The 23,950-nt window shown below is 41.9% G+C and overlaps 2 protein-coding genes across 2 annotated transcripts; one reads left to right on the top strand and one right to left on the bottom strand.

Moving 5' to 3' along the window:
- The first annotated feature begins 7,960 nt into the window (after nucleotides 1–7,960).
- On the top strand, nucleotides 7,961–17,157 carry LOC106562990 (vacuolar protein sorting-associated protein 37B). Its single transcript, XM_014128167.2, has 4 exons — nucleotides 7,961–8,158; nucleotides 13,149–13,320; nucleotides 14,293–14,375; nucleotides 15,618–17,157. Exons 1-4 carry the CDS (start codon nucleotides 8,045–8,047, stop codon nucleotides 16,014–16,016), a joined length of 768 nt encoding a protein of 255 aa, XP_013983642.1. The 5' UTR covers nucleotides 7,961–8,044; the 3' UTR covers nucleotides 16,017–17,157.
- A 150-nt stretch (nucleotides 17,158–17,307) lies between these two features.
- On the bottom strand, nucleotides 17,308–20,590 carry LOC106562989 (tubulin alpha chain, testis-specific). The gene is made up of 6 exons (XM_014128166.2): nucleotides 20,424–20,590; nucleotides 20,055–20,277; nucleotides 19,790–19,938; nucleotides 18,480–18,632; nucleotides 17,780–18,307; nucleotides 17,308–17,667 (listed from the first exon to the last, which is right to left on the bottom strand). The coding sequence occupies exons 1-6, from the start codon at nucleotides 20,424–20,426 to the stop codon at nucleotides 17,371–17,373; spliced, it is 1,353 nt and encodes a 450-aa protein (XP_013983641.1). The 5' UTR covers nucleotides 20,427–20,590; the 3' UTR covers nucleotides 17,308–17,370.
- Nucleotides 20,591–23,950: the final 3,360 nt, after the last annotated feature.

Genomic DNA, 23,950 nt, shown 5'->3' on the forward strand with positions numbered 1-23,950 from the left:
TGTTATTCATTTTTTTGTTCTCCCTCACTAATTCTTACCTCTGCTATTCAACCCTGTGTGTGTGTGTGTGTGTGTGTGTGTGTGTGTGTGTGTGTGTGTGTGTGTGTTACAGGAGAAGAACGTTTACACTAGTGTAAATCCAGATGAAAGTGACCGGATACATCCTCCTCCCCCCCCGGCCCTGACGCACACACCGACTGGGGACTACACTGCCAGAATGTCCACACCTATGACTACTGACACACACATGTAAAAACACACACGCATACGTACACTTACTACTGCCAGCTAGACTACTGACAACTACTGTACAATCACATGCACAGCTAATAACTATTAGCAAACATCCATTTACTATTAGCATTCTTTACCACTGTTTTTACTTTAAAAAAAACGTAATACACATTGAATTTCATATAAGTGTATACAAATATTCTATAAAATGTAGATGTGATATTTAACATGTAAACATATGTCTATTGCATTCAGCTGGATAGTAGTTAGTTATTATACTTTTAAACATTGTACAAATCACAGTGCGGTCTGGGAGACATACCCAGACACATGAATCACACGCAGCTCGGAACCATTCGTCTACTGTCCGAGGCTGTTGGAGCACAGATCGCAGTGTGTGGACTGAGGTTTCTTTTCGCTCAACATATTCTCTGATCTCCAGCGCCTGCTTAAAACCACTGGATGCTGTGTGTTTTTTTTCCTGCGCTATCCTTCGGCCCTACTGTAGAGGGTAGACTGACAGTCATTTAGATACCAGAGCCCATGCACCTGATACCAATGCAGAAGTTTTTTTTTTTGTGTGTTTGTTTTGATGATGTCTTCCATGTGTAATTTATTCACTGTGCGCCATGTGGTTTGTAGCAGGAACCTCTTGAACTAATGTAAAGACGACTCTGAAGGCACAGTTAGCAAAGGAAGGGTTATAATGTGACGGTAATCCAATATTATAATGCAGTGTTATTCTGTAAATTGAGCGCAAGAAGCCATCAAATTGCTATCAATTTGCATGCCCCCCACACCACTGTATTTTCCCACTAGCACTGACTTTGCTGATAAATACTTTGTTGAGGGAAAATGTACTTGATACCATTGTGATCTGTTGTTGTCTCACCTACAGTAGTTATCTTAAGATGAATGAACTAATTCTATGTCGCTCTGGATCAGAGCATCTGCTAAATGACTAAAATGTCAAATGTGCTGAGCGACGGTGGTTGTTATGGGTTCGTTGGAGACGTCTACACTATCCAGGTCTAATCATTTACTATTGTAACATTTTGGTAATTATAAGACTACTCTGACCTACAATGGATCAGTCGTCCTTTCCGTTGCTAGTTCTGTCAGCCACTGCTCTCTCAAGACAAGTGAATGCTGGACTTGTATGTTTGGGACAATCAACTCCTGAGAAATAGGGGAATACGAATTTTGGTTACGTTATTTTACTGTAGGTCATGAACCTGCTGCAGTACAATGGGACTTTTGGTTTTCTTTTTAAACAGCACAAAACGTCCTACACACGGTGTTCTTCGTCCTCCAGCTAACACTCTCCGCCTGTCTCACCTGGTCTCAACTCACCTCAAACCCCACCACAATCGATTCAGTTTTTGTGACACACAAACCCTCCTCCTACGCCTTTCTAATTACCCTGTAGCATTTTCCCTCTGCCGTTCTCTCTGCCGTTCTCTCTGCCGTTCTGTCTGTCTGTCTGTCTGTCTGTCTGTCTGTCTGTCTGTCTGTCTGTCTGTCTGTCTGTCTGTCTGTCTGTCTGTCTGTCTGTCTGTCTGCACGCGCGTATGTTCGTGTATGTGTGTTTTCCCCTTTTGTGATCCTGCTCTTGGCAGTCAAGGAACTATTGTCTACATTGCTGTTCAGGGAGTATGGTTGTGAAGTGTGAAACTATGTTTGTGCGTGCTCGTGAGACTGTGATTGTGTGAACTCATGAGGGTGAGAGCGTGTGTGTGTGTGTGTGTGTGTGTGTGTGAGAGTAAGTAAGTAACCTGGGCTGTTGCACCTGACTGTGCCTCCCTCAGAATCCCTCTGCACCTGAAGATCACAACCATATGTATATATAGTACCAGTTGAAAGTTTGGACACACCTACTCATTCCATGGTTTTTCTTTATTTTTACTATTTCTACATTGTAGAATAATAGTGAAGACATCAAAACCATGAAATAACACATATGGAATCATGTAACTAAAAAAGTGTTAAACAAATCAAAATATATTTTATATTTGAGATTCTTCAAAGTAGCCACCTTTCGCTTGATGACAGCTTTGCACACTCTTGGCATTCTCTCAACCAGCTTCATGAGGTAGTCACCTGGAATGTTTTCAATTAACAGGTGTGCCTTGTTAAAGGTTAATTTATGGAATTTCTTTCCTTAATGTGTTTGAGCCAATCAGCTGTTTTGTGACAAGGTAGGGGTGGTATATTTGGTAAAAGACCAAGTCCATATTATGGCAAGAACAGCTCAAATAAGCAAAGAGAAACGACAGTCCATCATTACTTGAAGACATGAAGGTCAGTCAATCCGGAAAACGTCAAGAACTTTGAACGTTTCTTCAAGTGCAGTTGCAAAAACTATCAAGCACTATGATGAAACTGGCATTCATGAGGACCGTCACAGGAAAGGAAGACCCAGAGTTACCTTTGATGCAGAGGATAAGTTCATTAGAGTTACCAGCCTCGGGAAAATCTGCAATTAACTGCACCTCAGATTGCACCTCACAGAGTTCAAGTAACAGACACATCTCAACATCAAATGTTCAGAGGAGACTGCGTGAATCAGGCCTTCGTGTTCGAATTGCTGCTTAGAAATCACTACTAAAGGACGCCAATAAGAAGAAGAGACTTGCTTGGGCCAAAAAACATGCGCAATGGACATTAGACCGGTGAAAATGTGTCCTTTGGTCTGAGTACAAATTTTAGATGTTTGGTTCCAACCGCCGTGTCTTCGTGAGATGCAGAGTAGGTGAACGGATGATCTCCCCATGTGTGGTTCTCACCATGAAGCATGGAGGAGGAGGTGTGATGGTGTGGGGGTGCTTTGCTGGGGACACTGTCTGTGATTTATTTTGAATTCAAGGCACACTTAACCAGCAGGGCTAATACAGCATTCTGCAGTGATACGCCATCCCATCTGGTTTGCGCTTAGTGGGACTATCATTTGTTTTTCAACAGGACAATGACCCAACACACCTCCGGGCTGTGTAAGGGCTATTTGACCAAGGAGAGTGATAGAGTGCTGCATCAGATGACTTGGCCTCCACGATCACCTGATCTCAACCCAATTGAGATGGTTTGGGATGAGTTGGACCGCAGAGTAAAGGAAAAGCAGCCAACAAGTGCTCAGCATATGTGAACAAGGCAGTTAACCCACTGTTCCCCGGTAGGCTCTCATTGTAAATAAGAATTTGTTCTTACGTGAATTGCCTAGTTAAATAAATAAAAATAAATTTAAAAATGTGGGAACTCCTTCAAGACTGTTGGGAAAGCATTCCAGGTGACTACCTCATGAAGCTGGTTGAGAGAATGCAAAGCTGTGATCAAGGCAAAGGGTGGCTATTTTGGAGAATCTAAAATATATTTTGATTTGTTTAACACTTTTTTGTTACTACATGATTCCATATGTGTTATTTCATAGCTGTGAGGTCTAAAGTCTTAATCTACAATGTAGAAAATAGCCAAAATAAAGAAAAGCCCTTGAATGAGAAGGTGTGCCAACTTTTGGCTGGTACTGAATGTTTATATATCTACACAGTTGAAGTCGGAAGTTTACATTCACCTTAGCCAAATACATTTAAACGCAGTTTTTCACAATTCCTGACATTTAATCCTAGTAAAAACTCCCTGTCTTAGGTCAGTTAGGATCACCACTTTAGAATGTGAAATGTCAGAATAATAGTAGAGAAAATGATTTATTATAGCTTTTATTTCTTTCATCACATTCCCAGTGGGTCAGAAGTTTACATACACTCAATTAGTATTTGGTAGCATTGCCTGTAAATTGTTTAACTTGGGTCAAAGGTTTTGGTTAGCCTTCCACAAGCTTCCCACAATAAATTGGGTGAATTTTGGCCCATTCCTCCTGACAGAGCTGGTGTAACTGAGTAAAGTTTGTAGGCCCCCTTGCTCGCACACACTTTTACAGTTCTGCCCACAAATTTACTATGGGATTGAAGTCAGGGCTTCGTGATGGCCACTCCAATACCTTGACTTTGTTGTCCTTAAGCCATTTTGCCACAACTTTAGAAGTATGCTTGGGGTCATTGTCCATTTGGAAGACCCATTTGCAACCAAGCTTTAACTTCCTGACTGATGTCTTGAGATGTTGCTTCAATATATCCACGTAATTTTCCTTCCTCATGAAGCCATCTAGTTTGTGAAGTGCACCAGTCCCTCCTGCAGCAAAGCACCCCCACAACATGATGCTGCCACCCCCGTGCTTCACGGTTGGGATGGTGTTCTTCGGCTTGCAAGCCTCCCCCTTTTCCTCCAAACATAACGATGGTCATTATGGCCAAACAGTTCTATTTTTGTTTCATCAGACCAGAGGACATTTTCCAAAAAGTATGATCTTTGTCCTCATGTGCAGTTGCAAACCGTAGTCTGGCTTTTTTATGCCGGTTCTGGAGCAGTGGCTTCTTCCTTGCTGAGCGGCCTTTCAGGTTATGTCGATGTAGGACTCGTTTTACTGTGGATATAGATACATTTGTACCGGTTCCCTCCAGCATCTTCATAAGGTCCTTCACTGTTGTTCTGGGATTGATTTGCACTTTTCGCACCAAAGTATGTTCCTCTCTAGGAGACAGAACGCATCTCCTTCCTGAGTGGTATGACGGCTGCGTAGTCCCATGGTGTTTATACTTGTGTACTATTGTTTGTACAGATGAACGTGGTACCTTCAGGCGTTTGGAAATTGCTCCCAAGAATGAACCAGACTTGTGGAGGTCTACAATTTTTTTCTGAGGTATTGGCTGATTTATTTTGATTTTCCCATGATGACAAGGAAAGAGGAACTGAGTTTAAAGGTAGGCCTTGAAATACATCCACAGGTACACCTCCAATTGACTCAAATGATGTCAATTAGCCTATCAGAAGCTTCTAAAGCCATGTCATCCTTTTCTGGAATTTTCCAAGCTGTTTAAAGGCACAGTCAACTTAGTGTATGTAAACTTCTGACCCACTGGAATTCTGATACAGTGAATTATGAGTGAAATAATCTGTCTGTAAACAATTGTTGGAAAAGTTACTTGTGTCATGCACAAAATAGATGTCCTAACCGACTTGCCAAAACTATAGTTTGTTAACAAGAAATTTGTGTAGTGCTTGAAAAACTAGTGTTAATGACTCCAACCTAAGTGTATGTAAACTTCCGACTTCAACTGTATATACACTACTGTTCAAAAGTTTGGGGTCACTTAGAAATGTCCTTGTTTTTTAAAGAAAATCACATTTTTTGTCCATTAAAATAACCTTAAATTGATCAGAAATACGGTGTAGACATTGTAAATGTTGTAAATGACTATTGTAACTGGAAACGGATGATTTTTTATGAAATATCTACATAGGCATACAGAGGCCCATTATCAGCAACCATCACTCCTGTGTTCCAATGGCACATTGTGTTTGCTAATCCAAGTTTATCATTTTAAAAGGCTAATTGATCATTAGAAAACCCTTTTGCAATTATGTTAGCACAGCTAAAAACAAATGTCTTGATTAAAGAAGCAATAAAACTGGCCTTCTTTAGACTAGTTGAGTTTTCTGAGCATCAGCATTGTGAGTTCGATTACAGGCTCAAAGTGGCCAGAAACAAAGACCTTCCTTCTGAAACTCGTCAGTCTATTCTTGTTCTGAGAAATTAAGGCTATTCCATGCGAGAAATTGCTAAGAAACTGAAGATCTCGTACAACGCTGTGTACTACTCCCTTCACAGAACAGCACAAACTGGCCCTAACCAGAATAGAAAGAGGAGTGGGAGACCACGGTGCACAACTGAGCAAGAGGACAAGTACATTAGAGTGTCTAGTTTGAGAAACAGACGCCTCACAAGTCCTCAACTGGCAGCTTCATTAAATAGTACCCACAAAACACCAGTCTCAATGTCAACAGTGAAGAGGTGATTCCGGCATGCTGGCCTTCTAGGCAGAGTTGCAAAGAAAAAGCCATATCTCTGACTGGCCAATAAAAATAAAATATTAAGATGGGCAAAAGAAAACACACTGGACAGAGGAACAGAGTCGCCTCTTCACTGTTAACGTTGAGACTGGTGTTTTGCCAGCGAACTTTATAGTTGGCAGTTGACACTATGCATTCGGACAGGTAGCGTTGTCCTGGCACCCGCCAAACCCAGATTTGTCCGTCGGAAACCAGATGGTTAAGCGTGATTCATCACTCCAGAGAACGCATTTCAACTGCTCCAGAGTCCAATGGCGGTGAGCTTTACTCCACTCCAGCAGGCGCTTGGCATTAAGCATGGTGATTTTAGGCTTGTGTGCTCAATGTTATACACATGTCAGCAACGGGTGTGACTGAAATAGCCGAATCCACTAATTTGAATGGGCGTCCACATACTTTTCTATATTTGTATATTTATATATTCAGTGAACAAAAATATAAACTCAAAATGCAACAATTTCATTGATTTTACTGAGTTACAGTTCATATGAGGAAATCAGTCAATTGAATTCAATTCATTAGGCCCTAATCTATGGATTTCACATGATTGGTAATAAAGACATGCATCTGTTGGTCACAGATACCTTTAAAAAAAGGGGCACAATGGGCCTCAGGATCTCGTCAATGTATTTTTGTGCATTCAAATTGCCATTGGTAAATGCAATTGTATTCATTGTCCATAGCTTATGCCTGCCCATACCATAACCGCACCGCCATCATGGGGCACTCTGTTCACAATGTTGACATCAGCAAACCGCTCGCCCACATGATGCCATACACGTGGTCTGCGGTTGTGAGGCCGGTTGGACATACTGCCAAATTCTCTAAAACAACCACGGTAGCGGCTTATGATAGATAAATTAACATTTATTTGTGTAATGATCATTCTGTTTTGTCAGCTTCTTGATATGCCACACCTGTCAGGTGGCTGGATTATCTTGGCAAAGGAGAAATGCTGACTAACAGGGATGCAAACGAATTTGTGCACAACATTTTTGACCTTTTTTTTGTGCTGTTGGAAAATTTCTGGGATATTTTATTTCAGCTCATGAAACATTGGACAAACAATTTACATGTTGCATTTAGATTTGTGTTTTCTGTGTGTGTGTGTTTGTGCCTCTCTCTCTCTCTATTATAATTGTTTTGGACATAAAATAAAAAAATCTTCTGAAAGTGATGTTAATTTAGGAAATCTGTTACCAATTATTCCCATGCATAAATAAGAGGCATATGTGATAGTATCCCAATGTAATCAAGGTTTGAAATTATTCTGTTTTTGTCAAATACTGTATCTGTTTGAGCTTCTTGCGGTCAATTTGCAGTGTACAAATGATGTATAACTATGTTCAACTACGTTCAAGAAAAAATTGAATCGCGGATGAATGTAATTTGGAACCCCTGGTTTATAGCATTTATTCGGGGTATTTTGCATTCAGTGCATTCACCTTTGAGTGTATGTATACATTTCAGAGTATATTTACTTTGTATTGTAAAGATTTACAAACAGATGTTAATAAAATAGTATGCAAATATGCTACAGGTCTTGTCTGAATTTAGTGCGATTTCTTTTGCCCTGAGCATTTATCCTTTAGCATGTAAACAACCTAATAACGTCATGGGCTTCTCAGATACGTTTTTAAGAAACAGAGAACTAGCATAAAAGTAAAGATAATGTTGATTGAAAAAGTTGCCAGCTAACTACATCAGAAATTCTACAATCATTTTCATGATTTCTACACTCCCTTCTGATTTGCCAGAAATCGTCCCTATTTCCGGTTTGTGATCCAAACACTTCTCTGTTCTGAGCCGAAACAACTGTAGCTAGACTGATCGATAGACAACAACCATCATGGGTGAAATGGCAGAACTCACGGATAAATTCAGCTCATTCACAATGACTCAATTAAACGAGTTGCTTGAAGACGATGAAAAACTAAATGATATTGTCAAAGAAATGGACGAGGTAAGTTTCCATTGTGTTTTGCTAACGTTAGCTATCCCTAGTAACGCTAACCAGAATCAAAACATCTAGCTAGCTGTGCACTTATGTATGTCGTCAGGCAGACCTGGCTTCATTCAGAAATCCCTTGTGAATGCATTGAGCGAGCTCATCAACATCCACCTCTTTGCAGCACAGTTGAGAAGCATGCTTCTTGTACTGTACTCAACATTTGGCACCTGTGTTGTGGATGCCATTTCCATATTTCTATTGTCGAATCACTTTCGACATTAACCCTGTTTGTGTACATTTAGCAGGTCACAAAATGTATTGCGGCATTGTCATTACGGCACAAATGATATCTGATGCCAATTTTTTTACAGAAGTAATGGACCCACCAGCGTTTAGGAACTGAACAGATTTGAAGGGACCTGGTCCCTGCTCTGTTTTATGGTACCTAGTAGGGGTGGTATTTTCTTCCTATTATATGCTAAGGGAACACACAAGACAACCGGTCATCAGCTCTCTGGAAGGTGCGACATCTGTGAAAAGTTGGGAGAGGTTTTGCTATTGAGTGACACATTTAGCACACAGAGCACAGCAGGTTCATACGCAGATATATTATGACTATAAACACCTAGGGCTGGGCGGTATACCGGTATTGATGCACGGACCGGTTTGGGTTTTTACTTTACTTTCAATACCGGTATTTGAATGTTTGGTTTGTTAAATGTGAAACGCGGTGTGTAACGTCCATTTTCATAGTTTACTTCGCTACTTGAGCCATCTCCACTCTCTATGCCGCTTTCCACACGGACCTAGCCAAGCCCCCTGTCACTCAAGGAGCGCATTTGACGTTTCTCAGCCATGAGACGCTTGTATTCAGTCGGCATAGTCAATGCAGCATATGCAACACTGTTGATGACAACGATGCCGTTGTCACTTTGCTTCTTAATATAAATACACTAGCATTCTAAAATTACACTAGCATTCTAAAATTAAACTCTCTTGTGTTTCTTACATCTGCAAACAGTTAGTTTGTCTTTTCTTCGAAAGTTGTTCCTAAATCTTGTCAGCCGCAAATGCTAATCGCCAGCTAGCTATTAAATGTACTGAGTCAGAGCAAGCGTTATTAGCTATCCAGCCTGATAATACCAGTGATTGTGTAGACCTAAATCAGCATGTTGTTTTTGCAACAGTGTCTTCTAAATTAGAGGTAAACGCAAAGCAAGAATATGTTAGCTACATGAAGTAGCTAAGAGAACACATTCAATGTAGCAAAAAAAACAAATATAACCAAATATTATAGGGTCCCCTAGGAAACACCTCTCAACACATTAGTTCCTACCCTGTCACAATAACTCCTCCCTGATATTTTCATTCGTTGTCATGTCAAACAACACTGTATTAAAAGTGCCCACCATTACATTCTAACAATATAATTAGAATATACATTATATTCCGATGATTCCAACAGTTAACCCAAGTGTTTTGCTCTAAATTGCAAGTCAAATTGCAACATTTGGTTAAAAATAAGGCCCAGATTACCAGCCCTACGTGGCAGTGTGGAGATGATCTCAAATGCAGAAATTTATGAAAATGTTGAGTTTTTTTGGGGTTGAGGTTGAATTGAACAGTATAAAACAATCAGTATGGAGAAAGACCCATTGAAATCACTTAGAATATGTGTTGCCACCCTAGGGTCACGCACTACTCATAAAGCAAATTTAGAACTTTTATTATTAAAAAACAAAATAACGTCGTAGCGTCATTTAAAAAAAACAATTATACCGTGATATAATTTTTTGGCCATATCGCCCAGCCCTATAAACACCTCTCACAGCCTGTTGACATCTGGTTAAATAAGATATACTTTATTAGTCCACGCAAGATGGACATTTGTCCTCTTCGTTTATCCAACCCCACCGATATATACACACATTAGGTTGGAGAAGCTGGAGCAGAGGACGGATGTCAGTGTTTCCAAAAACTGTGTACAGCATTCTGCCACCATGTTGTTCATCATCTCGCCATCCCTGGCTAGTCTTGTGTAGTGTAGGTATTGGGAAATCTGTGTCTTCTGGCTTCTTCATCTTCTGTATTTGTATATCCAGTAGACATGTACAGTACCAGTCAACTTTGGACACACTGACTCAATCAAGGGTTTTTATTTTTACTATTTTCTACATTGTAGAATAATAGTGAAGACATCAAAACTATGAAATAACACATATGGATGCACGTAGTAACCAAAAAAGTGTTAACCTGTTAGGGCTAGGGGGCAGTATTGACACGGCCGGATAAAAAACGTACCCGATTTAATCTGGTTACTACTCCTGCCCAGTAACTAGAATATGCATATAATTATTGGCTTTGGATAGAAAACACCCTAAAGTTTCTAAAACTGTTTGAATGGTGTTCGTGAGTATAACAGAACTCAAATGGCAGGCCAAAACCTGAGAAGATTCCATGCAGGAAGTGGCCTGTCTGACAAGTTGTGTTTCATCTTGGCTCTTTTTATTGAAGACTGAGGATCTTTGCTCTAACGTGACACTTCCTACGGCTCCCAGAGGCTCTCAGAGCCCGGGAAAAAGCTGAACGATATCGAGGCAGCCTCTGGCTGAAACACATTATCGCTTTTGGCAAGTGGCCGATCAGAGTACTATGGGCTTAGGCGCGTGCCCGAGTCGACCCCATGCTTTATTTTCTTTCGTCTGTTTACCTAAACGCAGATTCCCGGTCGGAATATTATCGCTTTTTTATGAGAAAAATGACATAGAAATTGATTTTAAACAGCGGTTGACATGCTTCGAAGTACGGTAATGGAATATTTAGACATTTTTTGTCACGAATTGCGCCATGCTCGTCACCCTTCTTTACCCTTTCGGATAGTGTCTTGAACGCACGAACAAAACGCTGCTGTTTGGATATAACTATGGATTATTTTGAACCAAACCAACATTTGTTATTGAAGTAGAAGTCATGGGAGTGCATTCTGACGAAGACAGCGAAGGTAATAACATTTTTCTTATAGTAAATCTGACTTTGGTGAGTGCTAAACTTGCTGGGTGTCTAAATAGCTAGCCCTGTGATGCCGGGCTATCTACTGAGAATATTGCAAAATGTGCTTTCACCGAAAAGCTATTTTAAAATCGGACATATCGAGTGCATAGAGGAGTTCTGTATCTATAATTCTTAAAATAATTGTTATGCTTTTTGTGAACGTTTATCGTGAGTAATTTAGTAAATTCACCGGCAGTGTTCGGTGGGAATGCTAGTCACATGCTAATGTAAAAAGCTGGTTTTTGATATAAATATGAACTTGATTGAACAAAATATGCATGTATTGTATAACATAATGTCCTAGGGTTGTCATCTGATGAAGATCATCAAAGGTTAGTGCTGCATTTAGCTGTGGTTTGGGTTTATGTGACATTATATGCTAGCTTGAAAAATGGATGTCTGATTATTTCTGGCTGGGTACTCTGCTGACATAATCTAATGTTTTGCTTTCGTTGTAAAGCCTTTTTGAAATCGGACAGTGTGGTTAGATTAACGAGAGTCTTGTCTTTAAAATGGTGTAAAATAGTCATATGTTTGAAAAATTGAAGTTTTTGCATTTTTGAGGTTTTTGAATAACGCGCCACGGGATTACACTGGCTGTTACGTAGGTGGGACGATTTGGTGCCACCTACCCTAGAGAGGTTAAACAAATCAAAATGTATTTTATATTATTCAAAGTAGCCACCCTTTACCTTGATGACATCTTTGCACAGTCTTGGCATTCTCTCAACCAGCTTCATGAGGAATGCTTTTCCAACAGTCTTAAAGGACTTCCCACATATTTCTGAGCACTTGTTGACTGCTTTTTCTTCACCATCTTCTGTATCTACCTTGTCACAACACCACTGATTGGCTCAAACGCATTAAGAAGGAAAGAAATTGCACAAATTAACTTTTAACAAGGCACACCTGTTAATTGAAATGCATTCCACGTGACTACCTCATGAAGCTGGTTGAGAGAATGACAAGAGTGTGCAAAGCTGTCATCAAGACAAAGCGTGGCTACTTTTGAAGAATCTCAAATATAAAATCTATTTTGATTTGTTTAACACTTTTTTGGTTACTACATGATTTCATGTGTTATTTCATAGTTTTGATGTCTTCACTATTATTCTACAATGTAGAAAATATTACAAATAAAGAAAAAAACAGAAATGAGTAGGTGTGTCCAAACTTTTGACTGGTACTGTATGTGGCTGAATGGAGACTCCCCACCATGACGCTGGTGGAAGATGCTAGTCCTTACCCACCAATGTGGAAATAGCTATACACAAACAACCTGTGAGCAGAGATGCAAATCTGTGGTTGTGGCTGCCTCTACGGCTGGAAGGCTGTCTAGTGCCTGCTACTCTGGCCTGATGCCAGCATACTATCCCAACCATGTTATTTATGACTTAATTATAGCTTAGTTCATTAGTACTGATATCTTTATAATCCCCTTCACCAAAACCTACACACGGATTATAAATCCCTGTAATAGACACACGAGTCGTAGGCCACTATATCTGCATTGTAGCTAGTACTCCACTGTAGAAAGCAGAGCTCTGATCGCTCTGAGGGCAGTGAAATCAATACAGGACAAACACATTCAAACACAGTTTAAACACCGTCAGTGATAGCCTGCTGAACTCTATAGTGAGCCGGTGCAGGGCTGTGGTCATGCAGGGCTAAAACACAGTATTCAACAAAGATATGGAGTAATCAGTGTCCTCCATAAGAATAGACTCATATATTTAACCTCCAGCGGTTAGGCTCTAAGCTGGCTTGTCCCTGACCTATAGGTCTACGTACCACGGCGTGGAGGTCAGGATGGGTCGATCTCTCTCTGTCTGCATGTATTGTGTTTAGTGCTACTGACACCACCTTCCCTCTGTCTCCTTATCTCCCTTTTACCTCTCTCCCTGTGTGTACGGTGTGTGTACGGTGTGTGTACGGTGTGTGCGCGTTATAGATGCGTGAGGTGCAGCAGGTGAAGGAGCTGACCCTAGGCAGTAACATCAGCCTGGCTGAACAGAACCTCCAGGTGCAGCCAAGACTGGACCTGCAGAAGAACCAGCTCACCTCACGCTACCGCCACCTACAGGAGCTCTACGACAACTACCAGCTACGCAAGTCCACACTCGGTAAGCGCCTTTGTAACTAGTCCACACTTGGTAAGAGCCCTAGCTAGTCCACACTTCGTAAGCGCTTTAGCTAGTGCACGCTAGATAAGAACGCTAGCAAGTCCACATTACTAAGTCCACAGCGTGTACCAGTCTCTGTCTCTACATCTCAATCCGTGCACTCTTGCTATCTGAAAGACTAGTCTTTCTCTCTCTGTCTGTGTCGGTAGCTGACTGTTTTCTACCACCTACATGTCTGCCTGGTCTTGCCAGTTCAGTCAGTTGTCGTTCCAAGATACTGATCCTCTGTCATTCGGGTTGTCAGAACATGACCAGGATAGAAAGGAGGGAAGCACACAGCCTTTCTAATATGGCTGTGACGATACCAGTATCGCAATATTTTTTTTCCCCAGGTCAAAAATTCAAACACGAAGCAGGCCAAACTCTTTGGTCCTTTAAAAACTTGCTGTATGTAAAATATTGTGTGGTACAGCTTGGAAAATAAATACATGTGACTCTGGATGACAACATAATTATTTTTGTTTCCAACATTATGGTTGTTTTCCTAAAGAAGTTAAATCCGCTTCATGTTTTGTTTCCTTTCCACAGTACTAACAAGTATCGCGATCGTCCCGGCCCTACTTTCTAACCACAGTTTCCACCACCAACCTAAGCCCTAACATTAACCCCTAAATCAAGAACAGATATCTTATGTGCTTGATCTTCCAATACATTTACTTTGTCCTTTCTAGCATGGCCATCTCGTGATCACTGTGTCAGTCAGCTGTTACCTGATACCCCTGGCTTTCCTGTACTCAATGCTGCTTTGTGTCCTTTGAATGGCCCAGCCAGCCAGCCAGCTACTGTAGTCCCATCACATTACAGCCCTGACCCAGAAATCAGGTCACGACTTAGATTCAGGACAGTGATTCACTGTGTGGTGATCAGTGTTTGTTTTAGTGTTTTCTAACTGTTTCTCTCGCTCTCTCTCAGACCCTGGTTCAGAGAACAGTTCTCTGGACATTCTGCTGGCTCTGCTGCAAGCTGAGGGAGCAAAGATAGAGGAAGAGACTGAGGTGAGAGACACACTATAATACACTCACAACTACACTTATGCTACAATACACTCTCACAACTACACACGGGCACAGATCAATACAGTCATGTACACACTCTGGGTTGAAAGTAAAATTAATTTCTTCCCGGTACAGGATCTCCTATATTTGCACGTGCACCAACATTTTTTATGGGCCAAATATTCAAATATGTAATTCTATCTCATTTTTATTTCACCTTTATTTAACCAGGTAGGCCATTTGAGAACAAGTTCTCATTTACAAGTGCAACCTGGCCAAGATGAAGCAAAACAGTGCGACAAAAACGACACAGAGTTACACATGGGATAAACAATCGTACAGTCAATAACACAATAGAAATATACAGTGTGTGCAAATGAAGTAAGGAGGTTAGGCAATAAATAGGTCAATAGTGGTGAACTAATTACAATTTAGCTATTGACACTGGAGTGATATGTGGGATGAGGATGTGCAAGTAAAAATACTGGTGTGCAAAAGAGCAGAAAAACTAAAACAAATATGGGGATGAGGTAGGTAGTTGGTTGGGCTATTTACAGATGGGCTGTGTACAGCTGCAGCGATCTGATATAAAATCCATATTAATTCAAAAGGATCTCTGTGGGCCTTGTCATAAAGACTTGTCATTTCACTTTTAAAATGTATTACCTTTTATTGGGGCATAAACACAACCAGTCATGTTTTTTATCTGATTGTCAAACAATCACTTCAAAGGGCTTTACAAGGCTACACGCACACGTTCACACATTCCGTTCTCCAAACAGTGGTAAATGGAACGAGACATGTTACACAAAACCTCAAAAAGTGTAATGACATTTGGCGATTGTTATTAGGCCAGAATGTGTGTGTCCCTTCTGTCCGTGCACGTCTCTGTATCGGCCACTCCTCTCTGCCTTGGCAAAATGTCAGTGTTTTCGTTTAACCACTTCGGATTTTGGAGTGTAGGCTATACCACTTGTTTTCAATACCATTTGCATTTTTCATGCCTCAGACATGCGGTAATGATAAAAAGGAGTGTAATAGCCTACAGTTTTCTTGACATTTTATTTTAATTATTGTGATAGGTTCATGTTTTACCAGTACGGCATACCCTCACTATTTATTTTGCCGGGATACCGTACAGCCTTACTTTCACCCCTGCTACACGTACAATAATACTCTCTAAGGTATTTTGTGTTGACGTGTGTTAGTTTAAGTGTGTATGCTTGTGCCGTCCCTGTGTAGAACATGGCAGACTCGTTCCTGGATGGAGAGCTGCCTCTCGACTGCTTTATCGACGACTACCAGCGGAGGCGCCATCTTGCTCACCTGCGCCGCGTCAAGATTGACAAACTCCGAGAGCTGGCGCTGAAGGGTCTCACTCGGCCCCCCCAGATCCCCTCCCAGCCCAGCCGACCCCAGGACCTCCCCTCTACCAATGGGGCCCCCTCCCCCCAATCCACGCGAGCTGCCCCTTCTCCCTCCCCTCAGCACAGCGGCCTACCCTATCCAGTCGCCCCCTATCCCCCAATGCCTTTCCCCAGCTGCCCTTACATGCCCCAGCCCTACCTTCAAACCCCCCAGCAACACCCCATCTCGCCCTCTCCACACCTGCCCCCCAGGACTGGCTTCATCATGCAGTGAGGCGGTGTCCATCCGCATAGAAACGCCATGGATGACCTTACCTACCGTTTGACCTGTGACTGTGGCACACTGGAGGGATGACCCAATGAGGGTTGGTGACCTAACCAATTATAGCCCCTCTGTCAGTAACACTGAGGGAAACCTCCTCTGACCAGCTTCTCAGAGAGGCTCTCACAGACGGACTCTGTCCAGTGACTACAGCCTGGACGGTACATTAGGGGTTGGTTCTCTTTCAGTTTTATTCCAAGACTAACTTTCTGATTTAATCTTCTGAACACATAGCTAAACCTAACCATCTGTCTGACTGGTAGATATGCTGTGTATATCAGCTATGGTAACTTGCAGTATGGATGAGTTTTTGTAAGCTAAAGGGTGTGGGTTACATGTGTGCGCACACACAGAGGTTGGTATAACATAGTTAGCTCAAAAGTTCCTATTCCTCTAAAGGAAGGAGTCCTGTATTGTCAAATAGAGCTGGTCCATCAACAATGAACTGAACTACGCATCTAATAGTACATTTTCATTTCAAAATGTACTGCATGGCATCGTAAATATTTTTAAAATCGACTAATTGAGTCTTGCTTTCATATTCATTGTTGGTAGGTTCTTTCCAGCTGGTTGGATGTGAAGTGCTTATAAAGACTAGGGATGTACCGTGTTAAGGAGATGGACATGAAGCTTACGACACACTTGGCATAAGAGGAATTGATAATTATGTAACATTTTTAGAGCAATAACCATGCAGCTTGTCCAGGGTAGGGAGTGTTAGTATGCCTAAGTAGTTCTGTTTCCCTGATGGGCTGTGTGCTCACCAGCCAGGCTACAGCACTATTGGACTAGTATCAGTGATTGATCCTATTCAATTATTTTAATAACTAATTCTATGCACTACACCTAGTGGGGAAGAGATTACAGCTAGCTGTATCTCTACAGTGGGTTATCCCGAGTTGCACTTACAGAAAAGCTCACGTCAAGTAAAGAAAGCATATGGGGGTTCAAATATGAAATGTGTAAAGGTATTTTTTGAAAGCACCCCCCTCCCATATGGTACACCTGTTTTATACTCCATTAGAAACTAATGTAATGCTAGACTAGCAGACTTGCTCACTTTCCATAATAATCAATAAACTTTTATAATTGATACAGTGTGCTCTGCCTAATGTCCCAGTCGTCTGTTTGTTGTCATCAATTGGACACCAAACATTAGGAACAGATGGTACAAAAGATACTACCATATTTTCCTGCTTACTTGAAAGGGTTTGAAATGATCATTCAGGAAAAACCACAGGAGAATAGACCAAAGAACATTTATTAAAATTGACAGCAAAACATTGGTCTATAAGTAGGTCAGGATTCAGTACTCCTCTCCTTCCTCAGCCTCTCCCTCCACTGAATCCACTCCAACTTCCTCGTAGTCCTTCTCCAGGGCAGCCAGATCTTCTCTGGCCTCAGAGAACTCTCCCTCCTCCATACCCTCTCCCACATACCAGTGCACAAAGGCACGCTTGGCATACATCAGATCAAACTTGTGGTCGAGTCGAGCCCAGGCCTCAGCGATGGCTGTGGTGTTGCTCAACATGCAAACGGCTCTCTGGACCTTGGCAAGATCTCCACCTGGCACCACTGTGGGTGGCTGGTAGTTGATACCTACCTACAGGGAACAAGAAGAAAGAAAAAAAGTATAATAATCTGACTAGCCAATTATACTTGAAAAGTTTAGGAACATAGATCATTGTGAATGAATAAACCCATTGCTTGTTTACCTTGAAGCCGGTGGGGCACCAATCGACAAACTGGATAGTGCGTTTGGTCTTGATGGTGGCGATGGCAGCATTGACATCCTTGGGCACCACATCCCCACGATACAGCATGCAGCAGGCCATGTACTTGCCATGGCGAGGGTCACACTTCACCATCTGGTTGGCTGGCTCGAAGCAAGCGTTGGTGATCTCTGCCACAGAAAGCATCTCGTGGTAGGCCTTCTCTGCAGAAATGATGGGTGCGTAGGTGACCAGGGGGAAGTGGATACGGGGGTATGGCACCAGGTTGGTCTGGAACTCAGTCAGGTCCACGTTAAGGGCTCCATCGAAACGCAGCGAGGCTGTGATGGAGGAGACGATCTGGCCAATGAGCCTGTTGAGGTTAGTATAAGTGGGGCGCTCAATGTCCAAGTTACGACTGCAAATGTCGTAGATGGCCTCGTTGTCGACCATAAAGGCACAGTCTGAGTGTTCCAGGGTGGTGTGGGTGGTCAGGATAGAATTATAGGGCTCCACCACAGCTGTGGACACCTGAACACATACACAAGAGGTAGAACAGTCATCTGGTGTCACGTTTTGATAATAAGCATCTCAATATAGAAGAAAAGTATTGAGTACAGGACAATTAAGTACAATACGATTTTGCTAATGTAGAAATCTACCAAATATTAATGTGAGCAAGTAAATTAAACCACTGCCATACCTGAGGTGAAGGGTAAATGGCAAACTCCAGTTTAGACTTTTTGCCGTAGTCCACTGACAGTCTCTCCATGAGCAGAGAGGCAAAGCCGGAGCCGGTTCCACCACCAAAGCTGTGAAAGATCAGGAAGCCCTGAAGCCCAGTGCACTGGTCTGACTGGGGTGAAAAACAGACAGGCCCCACAGGTTTAACACCTGCCGCAGGTAGATTTTGGGCATTTGTGGCTAAGATGGCTTTCACCAGCCACGTTGGCAGGTGGTCAGGACTCCACAGTGCAAGCATTACACTAGCATTTGAATTCATACTTTTCATTCATATCCATATGGTTTGGTTTCAATACCTAAACCAATTGGAAGGTCCAGGTAGTCACAAAAATAGATGGGTGTCAAATTGTGTTTAATGAATGGAGAGAATTTTTGTGTGAGCATGGAGCGGATTTTAGCAGTGGTAGAAAAGGACATGGAGTACTGAGAGGAGCCGTAATTAAGGCCATTTTCTAATCCCGCTCATTGCTCTCTGCTCACATACTCATGACAGGCACAAACATGGCCTGAGTCGCACTACCACGGGAACCTACTGCCCTTAAAGGGTCAGGTGCAATTAAGTCTCATCTGTGATATTTTGGTTAAGACACATTACTGCTTACTAGTAATACATGTATTGTTGTAGAAACATTACAAAGCATGCTCATCTGTTTTCAGAAGTAAACAGCCACTGTCACGGCTTTTAAGTCATGTTGGCTTGCAGTGATGACGCAAAAATGTATGCATTCAGTTGTACAATTCACTAAGTATACTCCCTTCCCTGTCCTTTTCTTGTTTTTAATCTGCGAGAGAAGCGCTACACCTGGTGGAGAGAGGCTATACGACACAGAATGAGTTGCAATTATGCGCGCTGTACGTTACGTCATGACACGTCACATTTTAACGTATAGCGTCAGAGGGGCCCGTTTTTCAACTTTTCACCAATACTATCAGGTGATCTCAACCAACGCTTGAATAGAAAACGTAGTTCCCGCCCAAGATTGACGCCAACAGTCCCACTAGTTTTCATTGCAGCCTCGTTTGAATGCCACGGTTGCGCAAATTTGTACGGAATGTGATTAGTCAACAGTACATTTCTTAACTTGAGCGCACACGTTCTCGTAAAATGGATAATCATAGAGCCATACAATACAACAAGAACGTTACTTTATTTGTTCCCCCAAAAAGGAAAACGCTGCTGTACAACTATAGTAGCTAGGTTACACAACTAGGAATCGAAAGCACATGGTTTCCGTTCAGGGTAACAAAATGACTGCTAACATTACTCACCAGCTTGCGAACTCGGTCCAGCACCAGATCCACGATCTCCTTGCCAATTGTATAGTGGCCACGGGCGAAGTTGTTGGCGGCATCCTCCTTACCGGTGATGAGCTGCTCCGGGTGGAACAACTGACGGTATGTCCCGGTGCGGACCTCATCTACGAAAACAGTTCAGGCGCGATTTCTTAAACGGGCCTTTTTTATACAAGTTACATTCGCTAGCTAACGTCACCTAGATTAACATTTGAATACCAACTTTATTTTCGTCCTTTACCAACAACAGTTGGTTCGAGATCCACAAACACAGCACGGGGGACATGTTTTCCCGCTCCAGTCTCGCTGAAGAAGGTGTTGCATGAGTCATCCCCTCCGCCGATGGCTTTGTTACTGGGCATCTGCCCATCGGGCTGGATCCCATGTTCCAAGCAGTAGAGTTCCCAGCAGGCATTCCCGATCTGCACACCAGCCTGACCAACGTGGATAGAGATGCACTCACGCTGTGGGTAGAAATGAAATCATTATATTGACTGGCTAATTAATGTTAGCTAAAGCAAGGTAATTCAGCTAACGTTAGTTAGGCCAAAATGAGTTCGTCCGTTGAGCTAGCCACCGCCACTAAAGTTACTCTCGACATAAAACGTACCATTTTGATTCTAGAAAGTATGACCTGCAGTTATTATGGCTTGCTAAGAAACGTCGGTCTTGACTATGTAATTTCAAACGGTTAACTGCTCAATTGTTTTGAAAAATATACGTCGATTCACGATGATATATACCCCAGAATGAGCCCCGCCTTTGTTTCAACCCGATTGGTTGCGTCTGTGTGACGTACTTCTTTCACGTCATTCAACGTTCGAAGCATTTCTTTACGCCTAACGTCTTCACGGAGCCCCGCTAATGAACAGACAAAACATATTCCGCGTTCAAAACAACTGGGAACTCTGAAATAAACGCTCCGACTGGGAGAAATCTATTTGAACGGTCATCAAACTCGGACACTCGTGCCGCGTTCGAAACAACTGGGAACTCGGAAAAATACGACGTCAGTGATCTTCAGGTTGGAAATAGTTGGAATTCCGAGTTGGATGACCCAACTTGCTTTTTTCCGAATTCCCAGTTGTTTTGAACGCGGCATAGATATATTTCAACGCAAAATGGAGTCTCTTGTCAGAGATCGCATTTATTTTGGGCGATTGCAAAATATGATCCTGTCATTCGAGTCAGGATAATTATGTTGCTTCAGGTGACATTAAAACATGTTTTGTTTAGTTACGTTTTCCTCAACTTGGTTCTCTAACTTTACTGCAGGCCAAGCTAGCGCCGCAGAGCGCTAGTTTATGCTTCATCTGGAAATGTGGCTCTGTACTGAGGTTGTGATGCAATTGCAGAGGCCGAATCGCCTTGCTCCTCCCATATTTTGCATTTTATAACAATGCGAGGGCTCTGTATAGCACCGCATTGACATGATTGGTTGACAACCATGGAGAACTTTAAAGCAAGGCTATCAGAACAAGGTCACAAATAAAAAATATATTTATGGTACCTCATGTAGGGATTTCAAAGACGCGAAAATGGGTTGAAATACTGGAAAGAGGTCAATGGAATGCAAGGACTCTGGATTGGCGCACATTCAACAAATCTGATCTAGGAAAGTGGATTTTTGTCAAATCCATAATTATTTATGTATTTTAACAGTCCCAGAATGTGGTTACTAAAATCCGATTTGGATATATTTGGCTGGTTTCGTTGCATAACATTTGGAAGCTGTCCCTTTTCAGGTTAAGAAATGTGACTGCGCAATGCTAACTCCCATTCGTATAAGCTGGTAGCATAGTTAGCATATAGAAATCGGTGGTGGTAGTCAAAGTAGTTTTTAACTGTAATGCATTTCATTGATGACGTCAACATGTATTGGGGTTGACATCCATACAAGCATTATTCTCCAATTTATACCTCAACAGAGTGAAATGCACATAAACAAAAGCCTAAATGTAGGCACATTTTGCTGGGGGGCAATTGGGGGATTCGGGAACTAAGGTAAAGACAGTTTCAGGTTAGATATTTGCGCTTTCAAACCTCAATAGCTTTCAAGCCACTTGTGCCACAGACTCCAAATATGTGTCAAGATGTTGTAAAAATTGCGCACAACATTGCAGAGATCTTATTTTCACAATTTTGACCTTAATTCGATTTGCAAAGCTGATAAACATGTGGAAATGTGAGCAACATTTTTTCTAGTTTAATTAGGAGTGTAAACAAAGTCCAAACTTTTTTTAACATTTGAATTGCAATAGCTCCTTGGTCATGTGACCTACAGACTTCAAACAATGTTCAGAATGTACACTCAGTGGCCCTACACATTGCACACCCTTTAGTTTGCCCATTTGCATCTCACACGTGTTTACATGGATTTTTCAAACTTTCAAATGTCAATAGCTCTTTGTTCATGTGACCTACTGACTTCAAACAAGGTTCAGAATGTACACTCGGTGGGCCTACACATTGCACACCCTTTAGTTTGTCAATTGCATCTAATGCAATTTTACATTCATTTTAAATTTTTCTAATTTCAATAGCTCCTTGGTCATGTGACCTACTGACCTCAAACCAGGATCAGAATGTACAATCAGTGGGCCTACACATTGCACACCGTTTAGTTTGTCCATTTTCATCTCACACAATTTTACATGAATTTTGTAAACATTCTAATTTCAATAGCTCTTTGGTCACTCACACACCTATTCACTTGAGGCTTTTCCCCATTGACCTGGTGACCTCTGACTCCTGGCCTCTAGGCCTACACTCCCTGCCCTCTCCCTGGGCCTGAGAGTGTATAGCTTACCTGGAATTACTAAGACGTCTATAGTCCCGCTGTCAGGAACCACATGCACAGAGCCTGTTACGGGTTACCAGGTGCACGTGGTTCCTGACAGCAGGAATTTGAAACAGGCTCTGTGAATCTGGTGACCTGCCTGTTTTTTTCTGCTCACAGTCTAAGCTTTCTCACAGCTGCTCTTGGGTTGAGGAGTCATTCTCTTCAAACCTAATCGCAAACAAATAAAAAGAGGGGGGGGGGGGGGAGAGACTTCGTGTCAGGTAAGCAGCCTCAAAGTCTACCCTCACCAACTTACCAGACTGACTGAGTTCTAAACAACCCTTGCTGTTCTCTGATCCTGCGTCCAAGTCTTATTGGGGCTCTTACTGGTGGCTCTGTCTTGACTCTTTAGTGTGTTTTTTTGTTCTTTCTCTGGCTTGCCTGAAAAACACAAAAAGATGGCACATACATAAGGATAACAACAAATCCACATATTAGCAAGTAACGACATTACAGCGTTCCCCTTGCTTTACGAAAGCAGCCAATCTACCGTCACCAACTTACCGGACTGAGTGAGTTCTGAAGAACCCTCGCTGATCCTGCTTCCAAGTCTTCTTGAGTCTTCATCTGTATCCAAGTCGATCTGATCCAAAGACTTGCCTTAGTATGCATGTGGTCCCTTTTCTATTGCTTGCTATCAGCAATTTGCTAACTTTGGCAAGCTGCATGGTATTCTCATGACCCATAAACTTAGCGACTTGGTCCATTTTGTGATCTTGTAAATTCATCATCTGTTTTCTACGTTTAGTTGACCTGAGGCGCTCAGGATATTCCGCTCCGCAGACAGAGGTAAAGTGCCGTAGGCAGTCAGATCCCCTGATGGGTGTGTTGGACGACAGTCTGGCAAAGAGGGTTTTCTTTGGGAACTCCCACCTGGCTCCTATGTATTATGAGGATGTCAATAGATGATGCTGTACGGTCTGTGAGAAGAACAGGAACTTTTTTGATGTTGATAGTTGTTGTATTGCATCATCTTCCACACCCCTGAGATGAGTATGAAGTTTATTTTCATCTTCTGTAAGGGGAATGAAGTCATCTTTGTTCCACTTAGCTCGTTTAAGAGTGTTACGTACACCTCTTGATACAGACGTGTTTCAGCTTGTCTCCAGTAACTCAATGAATTTGAAAAAATATTATAGTGTATACTATGGTAGGAATACTATAGTATTCGCTGTATTGTTTTGGCTGACTTTACTGTAATATTCGCTGTAGTATACTGTAGTATTTACAGTTTACTATAGTATACAGTAAATGCTGCAGCAAAAAAAGATGAGTATATACTATAGTATATACTC

This window comes from Salmo salar, chromosome ssa11, assembly GCF_905237065.1.
Source record: "Salmo salar chromosome ssa11, Ssal_v3.1, whole genome shotgun sequence".
Classification (NCBI taxonomy): domain Eukaryota; kingdom Metazoa; phylum Chordata; class Actinopteri; order Salmoniformes; family Salmonidae; genus Salmo; species Salmo salar.

Bases quoted from the DNA above. Each gene is read 5' to 3' on its own strand.
- LOC106562990 (XM_014128167.2), top strand. From the start codon at position 8,045: ATGGGTGAAATGGCAGAACTCACGGATAAATTCAGCTCATTCACAATG. The intron at 8,159-13,148 runs GTAAGTTTCCAT...TGCGCGTTATAG, and splicing joins TTGTCAAAGAAATGGACGAG to ATGCGTGAGGTGCAGCAGGT. The intron at 14,376-15,617 runs GTGAGAGACACA...GTCCCTGTGTAG, and splicing joins AGATAGAGGAAGAGACTGAG to AACATGGCAGACTCGTTCCT.
- LOC106562989 (XM_014128166.2), bottom strand. The intron at 18,633-19,789 runs GTGAGTAATGTT...TTTTCACCCCAG, and splicing joins TGGACCGAGTTCGCAAGCTG to TCAGACCAGTGCACTGGGCT. The intron at 18,308-18,479 runs GTATGGCAGTGG...GTATGTGTTCAG, and splicing joins CCATTTACCCTTCACCTCAG to GTGTCCACAGCTGTGGTGGA.